This window comes from Danio aesculapii, chromosome 21 (genome assembly GCF_903798145.1).
Source record: "Danio aesculapii chromosome 21, fDanAes4.1, whole genome shotgun sequence".
NCBI classification, from domain to species: domain Eukaryota; kingdom Metazoa; phylum Chordata; class Actinopteri; order Cypriniformes; family Danionidae; genus Danio; species Danio aesculapii.
Window position 1 is genome coordinate 9,330,635 of NC_079455.1, and position 17,098 is coordinate 9,347,732.

A 17,098-nucleotide genomic window follows, 5' to 3' on the forward strand; every position below is an offset into this window, starting at 1 on the left:
TTCCCCCACACGTCCAAAGACATGCGGTACAGGTGAAATGGGTAAGCTAAAATTGTCCGTAGTGTATGTGTGTGAATGAGTGTGTATGAATGTTGCAGAAGGGCATCCGCTGCGTAAAACATAGCTGCGCTTCTGGTGTGCGACCTGCTTAACACACACCTGATGCGTACATTCGCATGATAGTTTACATGCAACTAATTAGATGGAGCTCTGTGACGCGGAAGAAAAATTAACACTGTCCTGAGTCGTGGCTGGGGTAAATCAAAATTTGATTTACACTTAAAATTGTAGTGCCAAAATTTACAATATTTGATTTTCTTTTACATAAAAAAATATGTTTAACTGAACATTCTGTGTTATATTAGTTGTAAATCAACCTTAGGGTTCTTACTAGGATTGTAAATGGTATTCTAATGAATAAGGTTATTGATTTAAGCCTATAGTTATAACATATAAAGGCTCTACTTTTTGATTAATAGAAGATATTTTTGACTTCTTGTTTCTTGCTTTAATCAAAACTTTGTATGTCTGTCTGTGAAATTATTTTGTGATTTATTAATATTTTTATTATTATAATGTGATGAAAGGTCAATGTAATCTAGTAGTAGGTGTTTTATTTTTGTTTCATTACTTTTATTTTTGAGTACAATTTAAAACCATCCTTTTTTGTTACTTACACTCAAGTAAAATTTCAGCTTTTAATACCTTTCATTCAGTTAGATTTTCCCTCATTATCTGTACTTTTAGTAACTGGAAACTAAAATATATCCATAACCTGAACCAAAAATCTAAAGATTCCCTGACTTTCAATGTCTGGAATGGTCCTTTTTAAAATTCCATGACCTGTGGGGACCCTGAGAAAAAAATTATCCTTTCGAAATAAAAAATTTTCTACACTTTGTTTACAGAAACAAAACACAAAAATGGCTCTGTATTTTAAATTATATTTTATTTAATATAAAACAAACAATAAACAAATAAATTAAATATTTCTAAAATAATTCTCTTGAGGGGAAATTTATAATAACATTGTTTGATCGTTACATTGGGGAATAATACACAAATGGAATGTCGTGTGGTTCATAACTCTTGATTTTCTCGTACATAAATTGATCAAGGACTCCTTACAATTCTCATTTAGAGTTCAAACATCTCTGTAGCTGCCTGAAAAGAAGATTTTGATATCTGGCGATAAATGCAATCAAACAATTTCTCTCTCTGGGGAGATCAACTTGTACTCATTCGTAGTATGCTGACCATTTGTTCCAAAATGTGCCCGAAGGGATCTGTAGGAGCGTCCCTGGCTGGGAATGCAGAGTATTGGTAAATTAACTTGAAAAAAGCCATTGGCTTCTTATCAGCTTGTGGGAAGAGGCTTTGCATTCCCTGAAGGACATTGCCGAGTTTGTTTAGAAAGGCCAGCATTAGCATTTGTATATTAAAAGATAGTGCAGGATAAAGATGGGCAGCTGGAGCCATTAGCATAATAAGGGGCTTTCTCATTTGCACACAAGCATTAGACAGCCCCCCAATCACCCTCGCCAGCAGTCACACACATTACAGCTGCATGAGACCATTGTCCACCTCGGCCTATGCCTGGACCATGCAAACAAACCGGGGTGGTTGAAAGGTTACAGCCAGACAATGGAGGATTCACCATTTGAAATCAATCAATATCAAGGCATTTCACATTCAGTTGAGTCCTTTTCATCCGTACAGTACTGACAATGGAAGTGTTGCTGGTCCTGTTTGAATGGGGTAAATGGTCAGAGAGAAGACCACGATAAATCTGTGCTTACCAAACGGTGAGGCATGAAATGAACAGAACAACAGGAAGTTGAGTGCTCAGAGATTTAGCCTTGACAGTGTACAATGGTACGAGCAGCAAACAATAGCTACAGTAAATGTGTCGATGAACTGTTCAGGGATAGCTGTAGATTTACAAAACTTCACCTAAGTAACGCCTTCACTTTATATCATTTAGAATAATTTATAAAATGTAATTGTCTTCTGTAGTGATATGTACATAAAATATTTTAAGATATTCACAGGAAATCCAAAAAATCAGGCACTTTGCTGCCACTACAGCCATTTTAACATGCAAGATCCTGAGATTTAAGACAGTTCTTTAAATAAGAAAACGAAGAATAAATTTATATAGAGAGCGATTTATATTTATCAATGCTATCCATTTTTTATATCAAAATAAATGTTCTCTTTTTTTTAAAAAATGCTTCTGTATGCTGCTCCAATGTAGCGTTCTACATCTAGCAGCACCCATTCAGTAAAATCATTTAGCTCATGATCAGTCCAGAAGATATGCAAGTGAAAATTATTCACCACCAAGTTTCATAGTGCCAAGCATCATTATAATGTTCTTAGGCAGAGCAACGAAGGCCAAAATCCTTGTTTTGTGTTTCTGACAATCGCAGGATGTGCCACAAAAAAAGGACTATCGCATTGTCGTCTTTAGGTCCATCCGAGAATGCACATCGTGGTAGCCAAGGAGGCATGGTTCGGTTGACAAAGCATCATGGGTAAACACAGAATCATTGTCTGAAGAGCATGAGCTGGAGGTGTCCTCACAAGATGGAGAGTACTGTTCGAAAGGGGTGGATAGGTCCAGGTACTAAAAACGTAAACATAAGAACAATTTAGAGGTTTGGATATAAAACAACATCTTGTAGGATTCAAACTGTCACCAAAACAGGTGTTTACCTCATCTGAAATTGACACCAGCACCCTATCGAGCTCTTCCACAAGTTGTTTGAACGTTGGTCTTTGAGTTGGTACTGCATGCCAGCACTCTCTCATCTTCATGTAGCTATAAAAGCAATGGGAACATAAGTAAATCACCTTGAAGTGATATAGTAAACACAATTTTTGGGTACTCAGACTGATTCTTACAGTTCATGGGTGCAGTTAGAGGGTTTGTCCATTCGATGGCCTTCCTTCAGCAGCTTAAAAAGCTCCTCTACTGGAATCCCAGGGTATGGCGATCCTCCCAATGTGAATATCTCCCACATCAAAACCCCAAAAGACCATCTGTGAAAATCAGAGGTCAAAAATGTCAGCGGACTATGTAGGATAATCAGCTTGAGCAGTACTAATTCGATCCTCCTGTTAGTCATATACTTTAGTCATTAAAACATCCACCATCTAAATCAGGATTAAACTACACCAGTGCAATCTGGTTAATCTAAATTGACCGGCATTCCAGCCAGAGGGATCCCTGCTCAGCTGATTCTTTGGCATAGCTGCAGTGATTAGCCAGACTTACACGTCGCTCTGGTGTGTGTAGACTCTGTCAAACAAGGCTTCTGGTGCCATCCATTTCACTGGCAGACGTCCCTGAAATTGGAAACAACAGGGTTGTGAGTGGGACAGTTAGCTGCCACACAGGCCGAGCCAAAGCGCTCCACTTCCTTTTGATCCACAGAAATATGACTGCCCGCTCCTTGCTAATACTCCCTGCCCCCTCTTTCTCCAATTATTTTCTATTAAGCTGTCTGCCAGTCAGCATGGACACATTACACATCTGTCTTTAAAATCATTAAGACTTCAAACAAGCATCGCTTGCAAATGGGATATTGTTAAAAGACAACAGCTCGCTAAAGATCTTAGAAAACTTTGAATATATTTATAACTCACATTAGTTGTCTTCTTGTAGTAATCAATTTGATGCACTCCTCTTGCCAAACCAAAGTCTGCGATTTTCATCACATTGTCTTCCGTCACAAGAACATTTCTTGCGGCTAAATCTCTGTGAATGCACTGTTGAGAAAGAAAAAGCATTTCTGTTTAGTTGAAATGACACAAACAACATTTCGCTGACTCTGATTAGTAGATAAACATGTTCATAGTGAGGCTAGAGTTTGCTGCCGCAAACCTCAAACGTAATGACAAACTGCTTTCTATATGAGCACAGCTATCTAAATCAACATATAGCAAGCAGCTAAATGTTAAATAAGTCTTACTTTAAATAGGCTCGGAGCTAGTTTTTGATGTAAATACATGTCATTAAGTTTATTTTGGTTTTCATTTTAAATAGAAGTGGTATTTGAGGATTGAAAAAGAGGACGAAAAAGGCCCCTGGTTTGTGGCCCTTAATGGAGGGGTTTCAGACGGCTGCATTCTTACCAGGCCACAAAAAGCTAGTAATACGATCCAGTGCACAGGCGGGTCCAAGCGCCTGCTTGCTAACAGATTTATGGCAGTGCTAAAAAGGACAAAGCCCACAGAGACAGGATGGACACAGCGGTAAACACGACACACCACCACTCCACTAAGGAATGCCTGGCATCACGTGTCGGACAAAGGGATGTGTTGATAAGATTGGCGGGGGGTGGGGGGGAGTTGGGGTTCTGGTTTTATACTGAAGCTAATTGAGCCCTTACTCTTTTGGAAGCCAGGTACTCCATGCCTCTTGCCACTTGGTAAGCACAAGAAACTAGGTCTTTGAAGGTGAGCTGTTCCTCAGGAACCTTGGTCACATCAAAGGTGTAGTCCATGCCAGGAGGTCGACGTGCTCGGAGATATTCCCGTAGGCTACCTTTTGATGCATATTCAACCAGCACATACAGCGGACCTGAACCAGAAATATACATTTTAATGTCAAGTGGCCAAATAAAGTTCATACAGCAAAGAAATACAACAGTGTTTAGCTTACCATCCTGTGTGCAAACACCAAGAAGATTTATGATGTTCTTGTGCTTGTCCATAACCTTCATGAGCTCCATCTCAGAGATCAGGTCTGCCAGGTCTTTATCGGTTGCATCATCTGAAAAAGGACAGACAAATCCTTTTTAGTCTTCAATTCAGAAATGCTCAATACTTTAATACAACATCTGCATGTCATGTACAAACATACCTTTTAGCATTTTCACAGCTACAGTTGCCATATGATCTTGATTCTCTTTGTTTATGCCATACGCCTCTGCTCTAACCACTTGACCAAAGCAGCCCTCTCCAAGCGGTTTCCCTAAAGTCAAACTGGCATGAGAGAATTCAAATAAATAGTTAATTCGCCATTGCATAAAATGAAACATCTTTTACAGCTACGGCTGCTGGTACTGCTTACTTCTCTCTTGGAAACTCCCAATCAGGGTCATAAGGCAGTTCGAACTCCATAACTCCAGCCAGCATTGGGGAACAACTGGAGGAAAGACGAGCCACCCTCATCAGTGACGCACTTGATTTTCCAGAAGAATTGGACTCCACTGAATACTGTGATAGAGTCCAAAACATACATGATTAGAATCCAGAAAGCTCTTCTGAATACCATGATCTTGGATAATTATCATGAGGTTTGTTCAGCAGTGTCACCTTACCTGTCTGCGCAGAGGAAATTTGGAGAGTTTCTGGACTGGGAGCGTATCAAAAGGCTCCCGACTGGGATGAACCTGCATGCGGCAAAGGACCACAATAACAATGGCCATCACCAGTGCCAAAAAGCCAGAAGCATAGATGATGATGTCAGTGTATTTGGCCTCCATAAGGTCCACCTCTTTGGCTACATCCTCCTCTGTGGAATAGACAGGCGGGTTTTCACTATCTGTACGCTCAAGTAATTTATATTATTTATTTATTGTCTTTGTCTTTACAAACCTACCTGATAAGACTGTAAGCCAGGCAGATTGATGAGAGAAACCAATAGAGTTTCCAGCCAAGCAGGTGTATTCTCCAGCATCCTCCATTGAGATATTGGTAAGATACAAGACTTCAACTTCAGACATGTTCAAACTTCCTGTCTGTTTAAATAAACAATCAAGACAAATCAAGCCTTTTATACCAAAATAATGATGCAATTTTCTCCCAGAAAACAAATGTAAGGGATGATTTGCTAAATACCTTCACAATCTTAACATAAGGAATGCCATCAGGCCCATAACGGCTGCCATTCATTTCAATATGCTTGAGCCACTGGATGTGAGGCTGAGCATCACTGTACACTTTACACAGGAACTGGGCATCTCCACCCACTATAGCTGTAGTGTTTTTGGGTAGACCAGCTTGAAGAATGGGCCTGTGTGGAGAGCGTTCTGAAAGATGAAATTGGAACATTTAGTTATTTTTCTCAACATTTAGCAAAATAATTATACAAATGCAAGTTTACAATCAAGAGAATTTAAGTTAAGATACTTCAAAGGCACAGGGACAGACATGCGGCACTTTCCGAAGCTGATCAACGCACACTAATTAGTTCCATAAATGGATTTTTAAAACTAGGCCCATGCATTGGGTTGCTTTGAAGTCGATGAGCTCTTTATTCCATGTTCTTTCCCCCGTCTGCTAGGACACAGCAGTTGACCCCACGCCGGGTTCTTAACAAATAGGTCTGTCACAGGTCAGGTAGAAAATTGGTCTGGACGCCTCAACCCACAGCGTTTCCAGGCACGTACCATACAGACTGATGCCAGCCCCCACCCTACATTTCCCTGCTGTGATGATATTTATTGCCCTCTTCCAGTGTGGATCTTACATATCTGTATAGACATGTACAGCCTAGAGTGAACCCTGGTGCCTATGATGCAGCAGCGTGCCTGTGGCTCTCTCTGAGGTGCATTTGGTGCCTGTCTCGCAATGTGACGCCACTGAGCTGGTGGTACAGGATCTCACTGATTTGATGCTTATTGCCTCTGACATTTGCTAAGCATGGCAGGCCTGCAATGGCTTCTCATGGAGCCAGGCGACTGTCTAGAGCAAGCAAGCAGAAGCCCTCTTACCCAACACGTCCAAGAGGTAGGTGTGAGCGATAGATCCATATTTGTTCTCCACCACACAACTGTAGTTCCCACGGTCTGAGGGAACCACGCTCTCCATGACCAGGCTCCAGTGCTGATGTCGTAGCTACACACAAAATAGAACAATGTAAGCATGCTGTTATTTATGCCATTTTGAGAAGTTTAAGTCATTGCTAAGCCTCCAATAGATAAGAATAACAATCTCACACCTTGATGCCTCCAATCCTGTGCTCTCCTCTGAATTCTCTGCCATTTTTTAGCCAGCGAATGGTGGGAAGAGGGCTCCCAGTTGCAGGGCAGCGGAACTTGACAGTATTTCCAGCTGGAACTGCATATAGCTTCTTTTCCATCCTTTGAGTGTGAGTCCAGTATGGTGCTAAGTAGAAACCAATTTTACCTTTCTAGCTATCACTCTGACACCGCAAATGAATGGGACTGAATTTGTAATTACAATGTATACTAACCTCTGGATATGTAGACCTGGTCATTTTCGGTCTCAGAACCAATGTCATCAAGACCATTATCTTCATCATCATCTCCTGATCCTACAGCATCTGCATGGACACATGAAAATGTATTACATGAGCACTCAAAACACTACTAATGTTCTTATCAGTCAACATACGGCAGAACCTACCTGCAACTGTGATAGTGAAGTTGCGTAGAGCCTCTTTGGTGCCACGTAGCATACACACATACACTCCTGAATCTTCATAGGTAACATCTGCAATTTCCATGACTGCCGCTCTTATCTGGATACGAGCATTGTGTTGCACCCGTACACCACCCTTGAACCACTGGACAGCTCCAGGACGGTTTGTGTCACAACGGAGTTTAAGTACATCTCCGAGCTCCAAGAGCAGGTGCTCTGATGGTTCCTCAGTTGGGTCCTCTGAAATTTCTGGAACAAAACACGAATGCAATGTTTACTAATGGCTCTACAATCACAATAACCCGAAGCTTACATTTTACCTGTGACCTTTCAACTCTAGTGGTCTCTTTGACCTCTTAAATACTCATAAACCAGTTTTCATAGTAATATAACGCCAATGGCTAACCTGGCTGACCTGTCAGAGAATGAACTCAGATCAGCCCTGAAGATGAGTAAGTTAGATGGTATCAAATGGTATGGCTTACCCGATAAGACTTCCACCCAGGCAGAGCGAGTAGCCTGACCAGCTGAGTTTTCCGCCTTGCATACATACTCTCCAGCATCTTCCAAAGAGATATTAACTAAAGGAAATATGTTGACTTTGGAGAGGTTCTCGAGAAGAGGCTGCAGGGGAAACAAATGTAACATTACTCCCTGGTTCCTGAAGACAGAAAATATGCATAATAGAGGATCTTTAAATCACTTTCTCACCGTAAGAGCTGTAAGAACTGGTGATCCATCAGGCCCCAGGCGATTACTGTCCTTCTTGAACCACTGGAGACGTGTTGAGGCTGGCTGGTGGAGTTTACACACCAGCTTCACATGTCCTCCGACCAACACAGTAGCATTCTCAGGATACCCAGGAGTAAGTACGTGTCGAGAAACTCTATTATCTGCTGGAGTAAAGAAAGGAGGTTTCAAACATTGCTGGTGTAATTAGTCTGTAGAATAAACCACATTTAATAAACACGTCTAATTAACATAACTCCACGCTAATTACTAACTAGAGCCTTTCTCACAAAGATCACCACTGTTTTGGAGCAAATCAGGCAAACAAAGCCACAAACAAAGGAGAGAACAGAAACACAATTCTCAGCTGAGAATGACCTAACTTTGACTTCACAGCAGTGTTCCTTGTGGCCCAGAGGTGAATGTGATTTCCAGCATTTGAGTGAAGCACGCCCCCTAACCAAGCAATGTCACCTCCAGCACTGAAGCATAACATTCTTCCACCAATACACTAATGAACTTTGATGAATAAAACTAGAGCCTGGCCCGTATATGACCCTGAAAAGGGTGCGAATGGTCAACAGGAAAATAAAGACACGCTAAACAAAACACACAAACACATGCGCCCACTAAAATAGGCTGAATGGATGAACTGGCAAACGTTACATAAAATGAAGTCTCTTGAGGACACACTTTGTAGGGGCACATATCATCATTTGAACTTTCAAACCCATGCAGACTTTCCCAAACACTATCAGTGAACTCAAGAAGATGTATTTTCTGAGTTGAAAATACTCATAAGCTGTAGATAAATCAAATTAATACTATGAAATGCTTGTATTTGTACTTCCTCTTAAACAAGTTCATTTCTGCCTCTTCTTGTTCTTAGCTCTGCATTTCTTACTTGCCTGGGTGGCTCTGCCCATTAAAGTCTTACAGTTGTCAAATGACTTTAATTTTTCTTGGCAGGAACTTAGTGGGGCATTGTTGGACTGCACCACAGGGTTTTGCAACCTTTATCACCTTCCAAGCTCTGTACGTAGCTCACAAGTGTTTGGAGAAAGATGATTTTAACGAACACTTTGCCCCAGTCTTCACAAGGATCTATATCTGTTCCCTTCATTCTCTAACTAAAACAGTGCACTTAAGCTAAGTGTATCAACAGCCCAACAGACAAGGCTAATGACTAATGATGTGATTTAAGGAAATCCTCTGATTTGTATACATGAGACTTTTTCCACACACACACACACACGCACAAAAAAACTCAAAAAAGTCTATGAAAGTCTTAGTAGCTCTCAGAGATAATCTCATACCTCCCTGGCAGGTACAAAATCTAGACAACCCCCTGTTTGTACGATTGAATAAGAGATCCATCATTCCCACCCCCCAACATCCCACAATCTCCTGTCATTGGCACTGGGCCAGACAGATTTACACTTCCGAGCCTCGGGGTTTTGGCAGGATCAGGTAGCACTGTTTATGGCTCAAGAAAATACTGGGATTCTTTTACTCTCTAAATGATTACATCCTCTCCAGCTTCCCCTGGACTGAAAACACAGTGCAATCAGCTCCACTTATCATATATTACATATTCATCATATATTCAAACCATGCATTGCAGTGGGTAAGATTACACAGTTAACTACAAAGTAATCATTTTGAAGACAATTTATTTTGCAAATAGCGTATTGTGTACTTGTATTCTGATTCTAATTAAAAACCGTACCTTTTGCCCTGGCTTCCCCGGATGTTATGCTTCTTGAACATACCAGTTCCATGAAACAGATGGCAATGAAAACCTTTAAGATGCTCAACATCTTGCTGAGGTAATGTTTGTGAGTGTGAGAGACAGCTGGTCAGCTTCAAATGCTGACTCCAGGCATTGGCAATCTCAGTGTAGTCACAAACCTGAGAGAAAAACAGAGCTGATTTACAATTTACGGAAGCCATTGTGAAAGATGAACCTTTAAAATGACATAAATGCATAATGGATTGCACATCCCAACCCTGCCGCATTTGAAAATGAATGTCCCATTGTACACCTACATCATTGTTGGACATCGTCCACCTCCCGCATGGACATGAATAACCCTCAGGTACAAATGCGTAGCACTTAAGGAGAGTTGTTTATGAATGGAACCTGTACAACGTGCTTGTAATGGGTCGTTTCTATAAATAAACACCGGAATTGGATCCAGAACATATATGAATTCAACTAATAGCAAAATTATCCAAATTTATAGCTGATATATTACGTTGTTTGTGTACTTATTTTTGACATTTGCATGCAGTTAAACTATTTAAAAAAATCCACTTATGTGCTTACTCCAACTGTGCTTCTAAAATACTTGTTTTTGCTCAGTATGAGAGGTAAATAATGAGCAAACGTCAGGCTCTTCGGGTACGAGGAGACACATGTGCTCTCAAAACATAGGAGAATTTCACACCGGAGTGAGAGTTTGGTTAAGCTAAATGAATCCATTTACAAGTGTGAAACCACTTGGTGGAGGTAATGAAAGTCGCAAGTAAACCTAAACCGAGAGAGAAAAATAAACAAGGCTTATGAATGAAAAGTCGCATTTTCATTTAAACAATTGTTAACATAAGTGCATTATATTTTTATTGGCTACCAAATTCCTGAACGGCGCGGAAATAAGGCGCAAGCGAAGACCCAAACAGTGTTTTATCTAGTACGTTTATTCAAAACAGCCTTAATATTGAGTTAACCTCGACCAACCGATTAAGGATCACGCACAGCTATAAATCATTTTCATGCAACAAATCTGACCCTAGTTCACCGTATATAAATAATATTTTTACCTATTTTCCTGTGCCCTTTGCCCTGTCCGTACGGGTTCGATAAGGCACCAGCAGTACTTAGTGCCCTTGGTTCGAGGTGGCCCCCGAGACACTCATGTGTCCCCTTTCCCACAGCTTCAGGATTATTTATCCGTCAATCCAATGCGCAACTTTTAGTAAAGTCTGAGCTACTCAGGTAAATCCATTAAAAAAGCAAAACCAATAAGCAGACGACACAAGGGTAAGACTGCTAATCTTCGGATTCAAAGTCCAGTGTTGCTTTCCTTTGATGAGCTTCTCCGCGTCTCGCGCTGTGCTCGTGAGCGCTGCCGACTCCAAAACCCGCTATATATATCCACCAAAAATTCTGATTTAGTCCCCCTTTCTTTCTCAAAATGAAAAGAAACTCCAGCTTTAGTCTGTGCGTTGAAAATCATCCAAAGCAATCACTCTGCAGCGCGCCTCTGTATTATTTCACGTGAATGCTGTGGTTTGCGCGCAGTGACAGTGGACTGCAGTTCAGCTCTCTTACTCTCTGTTCCTGTAGAATGATTTGCTCCACAGTTTAGTTGAGTTTAAAATCTTAAGAGCCTCTATCTGGCAACTCTCTGCTCAGAGCAAAGCGTCTCTTTGGCAGTGGGAGACAACAGCACTCTGAGGGGAAGGTTCACAACAATGGACTAAAATCAGAGGGAGAGAGAGAGGGGGGTGAGAGGGGGGTGTTAAATCCCCCACCCACAAAAACAAATCCCCAGAGGCAGACCCCAGCAGTGAGGACTATTGATATTATATTATAATTAGATATAGATTATAAGCAATGATACAACATTTATTTTTTGTATATGACAGCAATCTGTGACAAATTTACACTCAAAAAATGGCTTTTTCTGCTTTTTCAAAATACTTATTTAAAATGAGTTGTAAACAACACAATTCTTAAGTTCATTTGGTGACTACTTAAAAGTTTTATGTTCAATCAACTCAAATTTGTAAAAATGGTTAAGTGAACTTAATTGATTTGTGTTGGGATTTGTTTTCATAAAATAAAATTTAACATAAAATTGAATGTTTATTTATGTAAAATGTATTTGTTTGACTCACCATACAAAATATAATAGAAATGATGTTATATATAGTTTATAGGCATTATTTATACTTCTAGATATTCATTAGGGGCCCCCAGATGTCCTGGGGCCCTAAGCAGCCGCTTACCTTGCTTATTAATTAAATCCGACCCTGGGAATAAATACAGTTAATTATGCCAACTATATGCCAACAATTTTCACATTTTTTGATATATATATATATTATATGTAAATATATACATGTATAAAACAAAAGAAAATCTGCACAATTGCATCACCTAGACATTTTGGGAATCTGTGCCACACACACACACACACACACACACACAATAAATAAAAATAAAAACAAATAAAATATAATGCCCTTCAACATAAAAAACGGTATCAGAATGAATTAAGGTAATACCTAAGCATATAAAATAAAAGCAAAATCGGAAAGTCACGCCATTGACACCTGCATGTGAAAAATAAACACAATAAAAAATCCCGCACTAATATGGTAAATAGACTGGCTAAATAACTCTAAATTACACCTCGATTTATTGCACTGTAAATAAACGGGAATAACAAATTAGTCAGTTCCTTTGAAAAAGCTTCTCGAGCTCTGTATTTAACAACTGCAAATGACACCTTTCCTTAATTACATCATTGTGCTGCATTCCCCGCTAATCCTTTTAGACATGACGTCACAACGCTGCGTAATTGATTTATTAGTCGCCAGAAAGGTCTATTAGAGATTTCGCGCGTTTTTGATTTTGTTAGGGAACTTGTCAGGAAACCATCATTAGTTTGTTGTAAATGGAGAGAGCGTTTGTTCTCCGTCGCACAGCTGGTTAATGAGAAAACTTTCAGAGAATTGATCATGGCCAAGTTTCCGCGACCGCGCAGGTGTTTAAAAAGAACCGTGCCTGAGGCGGAGAGAGTGAGGCTTAAAGTGCTTACGAGACTGATCTGAGGGGAGCACTTTGTTTGAAATGATCCCGTTTTCTCTCATTCATCAGCGGTCTTGCGGCCCCGCGGTTAAGAGCAGAGTGCGCAGTCCGACACCTTTCACTCTACTGCGCATGCGCGGACTAATCAAACAGCTTCATTATGGTGATCAAAGCTAAACACAGTTCATTAGACATAGTTCATGATTACACTTTACAATACGTGTCCATTAATGCTAATTTACTAACATAAACAAACAATAGGCTACATTAATTAGTATTTTTCATGCTTATTAATGTTAGTTAATGAAAATAAAGTCGTTCTTTGTTCATGTTAGCTAATGTTTAAAAGCGTTTGAAACGTTTGATTGTAATAGGGGTGGACTTAGTAATTTGGGAGCCCTAAGGAACTTCAGGTATGGGGCCCAAGCATTGAAACTCAAAACACTCTCTTTCTCTATAGATATTTTTTTCTGTAGATTCATTTTTTTTGTTGTTATTGTTATTTTTTGTTTTTGTTTAGTTTTTTTCTGCATGTTAAAATATAATTCAAGTGGAACCTTTATCTAAATTTAAAATTAAAATTATGTAAAGTTCCACTATCCATGGGGCCCCTGGTTTTAAAAAGAAATAATAACATTAAAATATAGACAGATTTACAACATATGATGGTAAATTTATATATATATATATATATATATATATATATATATATATATATATATATATATATATATATATATATATATATATATATATATATATATATATATATATATATATATAAAGAAGCTATATGTGATAAAGAAATTCCCTGAGTGGCTGTTTACCTCACTTATTGGTAAAGTCCGCCCCTGGTAATAGTTAAATAGTAAATGTTGAACTATGATTAATAAATGCTTTACAAGTACTGTAAGTATTGCAGGGCCTAGTTAATGCCTTAACTAATTAATGAAACCTTGTTGTACAGTGTGACATAATAATAAATGTATAAATATTTCAAATTCCTTGTATAATAATCTAATAATTGCCCTAAAAATTACATCACTTTAAAACTTATCCAACTAACTTTGTGTGATATGTATTCAGTACATACTTTGTTAAAATAGTTGGGTTAAAAATACCCTAGCATATAACCCAACTATAGGTTATTATACCACCTTCCCAACTATGGGTTATTATATCCCATTGTATTGGGTTATTTATTTAACACAATGTATTTGGTTATTTTGTTTAAATGTTTTTTTTTACATTCTGGTATTACTATCGCTACTATTACTAGTACTACTATTAATTTTATTATTATGACTGTGTAAATAAGTAACATACAGTATTCAAAAATATTGAAAATGCTTTTTTCCATTACATTTTAGTTCTAGACACTTTTGTTAAAATAAATCAAGAATCACAAGCAATGAAGAAACAGAACAAAGTACAGACAGTTAAAAACATGCAAGCAGAATATCGTGTTGATGGAGCAGAATATGGAGTTTTGTGTGCTGTAGAGACTGTCCAGCAGCTGCATCAGGCTTCACTCACTATCCACAATGTGCAATACATTTTAACCACATCCAAACGCTTCTAAAAGATGGTCTTGTATGGTGAAACGGATATAAAAACATGACACGGAGAGGTGATTTGCTGAAAAAATAACAACATTATTGCGTTATAGCTTAAATAAACTTTATAACGCAATAACAACATTACGCACGCATGTTAATTCCGCTGTTTTGTGTCAGTTAAATCAGTTGACTGGTTGGGTTATATTTAACTCAACTAGTTGAGTTATTAATAAATAATCTAATAAAGGTTAAAATGACCCAACAAAGAACCAAATGTGTTTAACTCAACCACTGTTTTAAATAAATAATGTTTTTGGAGTGTACAAACATGCAAAAATACTAAATCCATCTTTCGTAGGATATTATATTGAAATAAACAGCAGGCAAAAAAGTAATAAACAATCAAAATTAATATACAAGCATGCAAGCAGGAAAATAAACTCAGAGATTAAACATTAATCTGGCCATATACTGACTACATAGATGGTGTCAAATGATAAGCACTGCTCTTCTGTACAAGTGAACCAGAACAGTTGTCTTTCTGCACCTCAGATGAAGATAAGAGAGATTTTGCGCTCTCTCTCTTCTCTCTCTCCTCGTGTCCATCCCGCTCTCTTTCCTTCTGTCTATTTATCTCTTACTTTTTCTAGCGTGATCCTCTGGCCTCTCGGGGAGCCGCTGACATTCCCCTGAACAATGGCAGGTTTTCCCCCACCGCCGTCCTCAGCTTGTGTCTCCAAGGCCAGGAATTAAAGCCCACTGCAGCAACAATCGGCCCCTCTCCCAATCCCACTGCCTGCTCTTTGTTATAGGCTGCTGAATGTGAATGCCCCATTAAAGCCTATTATCTGGAGCTTCTCCATCGCCCCGCAGATCCACTCCTGCCCGTCCTCTCAAAAGAGCCCTCTACCCGAAGCTAAGGCTGACCAGGGTAATCAGGTGCACAGCTTATTATCATTATCATTAGCACTCAGAAATGTTAAAAACAACTGCCTTCACCCACTTTATTGGCATTTACATTGTAAAAAAGTGTTGGGTTCCACACAATCGATTTGTGTTGGGAAAACATGAAGGAATTAAGTTAACTTGATAGTTTTTACATACTTAAGTGGATTGAACATAAAACAATTAAATTGTCCCAAAAATAACTCAATAATTGTGCTGTTTCAGCTCATTTAAAATAGGTAGTTTGAACAAATGGCAAACATTATTTTTTGAGTGCATGGTTTCATGACGAACCTCTCTTAGGGTGCTTTCACATATGTAGTTTGGTTCATTTGGTCCGTTGTACATTGTTACATTGTACCATTTTCTGCTGTCTTTGGGTCCTTTTCACACCACACTGATTGCTTTGGTCTGAACCAGTTGAAAAGAACCAAAATGCATGTGACAAAACCCACATCACTCATTGGCCAGATGTTATTGAACGTATTTCCTAAACTGCTTATCAATTGGTCAGAATTTACGTGCAGGAAAATGCAAATGGAACTCATGCAGGTAAACTAACCGGCAGACACAAAATGTCGCTATTGACTATGGAGGGACGACTATGCTGGCTGATTGTATCCCTGCTCATAGTATACTATATAGTTTGTATACGTCACTTTAGACAAACTATACATTTCGAGAATGAAGTTTGGCTGCAGCTGGTAAACAATGTTTTAAGGCATTACAAATGGTGAAGAAGCATCGCACGTCACTTCTGGAGGAGGCGTGAATTAATTTAGCTAAACTGCGACATGGTCATCTTCCGGAAATATTCCCAACGTTCTATCAGGTAATGTTTTTCCCTCTCTCTCTCTCTCTGTTGGTAAAGCGCTATCAATAAATATTTTTCCTCCACTTTCCATAATGCACAGCGCATCGCCCTACGGCTGCTGGATTAGTCCAAACAGGCGCAGTACGTTTTGTGGTTGGGTCTGTTTTAGTTCGATTATATTCTCACCACAAGCGAACCGCTCCAAGGTTCGTTTGAAAGTGTACTGAGACCACCTCTTCAAGTAGGTCTTGGTACGCTTTTTTGGGCCGCTTTTGGTGCGCACTCAAGTACGATTGCTACATTCACACCTGCCCACCTGAACCGCACCAAGAAGGAAAGCAAACTCAACTGAACTAAATAAGGCAGGTGTGAAAGCACCCTTAAAGTCTAAATAAAATGTTTTTCTTATGATAGAAAAGGGTTGTCTAGAATAGATTTTGAAAATGTACTTTAAAATAAAAAATGTTATTGGAGAAATTTTCACTAAAATATTCTTTAAAATGTAAAAGAAGTAAGTAAACCCATAGCTTTAAAAGTGACAAGTTGACTTTAAAAAAGTGTGTAATTCTGCTGTAAATTGAAATTGTTAGTTCACTTAACTTTTTTGTTGTAATTATACTCATAGTTCATTTAACTAATAATGTTATGGCAAAAAAAAGGTTTACTCAAAGTAAAGTCAACTATTGCTTTTTTTTTTTTTTACAGGATTATGCTTTATCATGGTGTCTGCTGGGTCTTAAAAAGTCTTGAAATTTCTTAAAAACAAAACTTTAGGCCTTAAAAAGTCTTAAACACACTGAAATACTCACATCAACACAGCCCGGATTCACATCAACA

At 38.9% G+C, this 17,098-nt stretch overlaps 1 protein-coding gene across 2 annotated transcripts; it reads right to left on the reverse strand.

The window, feature by feature from the left end:
- Window positions 1–930: 930 nt before the first annotated feature.
- Window positions 931–11,577, reverse strand: fgfr4 (fibroblast growth factor receptor 4). Of its 2 annotated transcripts, none has more exons than XM_056447199.1 (20): window positions 10,948–11,577; window positions 9,854–10,035; window positions 8,107–8,288; window positions 7,881–8,019; window positions 7,381–7,644; window positions 7,208–7,297; window positions 6,953–7,119; window positions 6,726–6,849; window positions 5,851–6,041; window positions 5,612–5,750; window positions 5,331–5,524; window positions 5,081–5,226; window positions 4,871–4,992; window positions 4,670–4,780; window positions 4,398–4,588; window positions 3,652–3,774; window positions 3,281–3,351; window positions 2,908–3,045; window positions 2,719–2,824; window positions 931–2,629 (listed from the first exon to the last, which is right to left on the reverse strand). In XM_056447199.1, exons 2-20 carry the CDS (start codon window positions 9,942–9,944, stop codon window positions 2,453–2,455), a joined length of 2,766 nt encoding a protein of 921 aa, XP_056303174.1. In that variant the 5' UTR covers window positions 9,945–10,035; window positions 10,948–11,577; the 3' UTR covers window positions 931–2,452. The 2 variants fall into 2 exon arrangements, with proteins under 2 accessions (XP_056303174.1, XP_056303173.1); XM_056447198.1 differs by having other exon boundaries at window positions 8,107–8,291.
- Between the last annotated feature and the right edge of the window lie 5,521 nt (window positions 11,578–17,098).

Excerpts from the sequence above, each read along its gene's own strand:
- fgfr4 (XM_056447198.1), bottom strand. The coding sequence starts at position 9,944 with ATGTTGAGCATCTTAAAGGTTTTCATTGCCATCTGTTTCATGGAACTG. Across the intron at positions 6,042-6,725 it reads CTACCTCTTGGACGTGTTGG|AACGCTCTCCACACAGGCCC; the intron begins GTAAGAGGGCTT and ends TTCATCTTTCAG. Across the intron at positions 4,589-4,669 it reads TGGTGTTTGCACACAGGATG|GTCCGCTGTATGTGCTGGTT; the intron begins GTAAGCTAAACA and ends TTTCTGGTTCAG.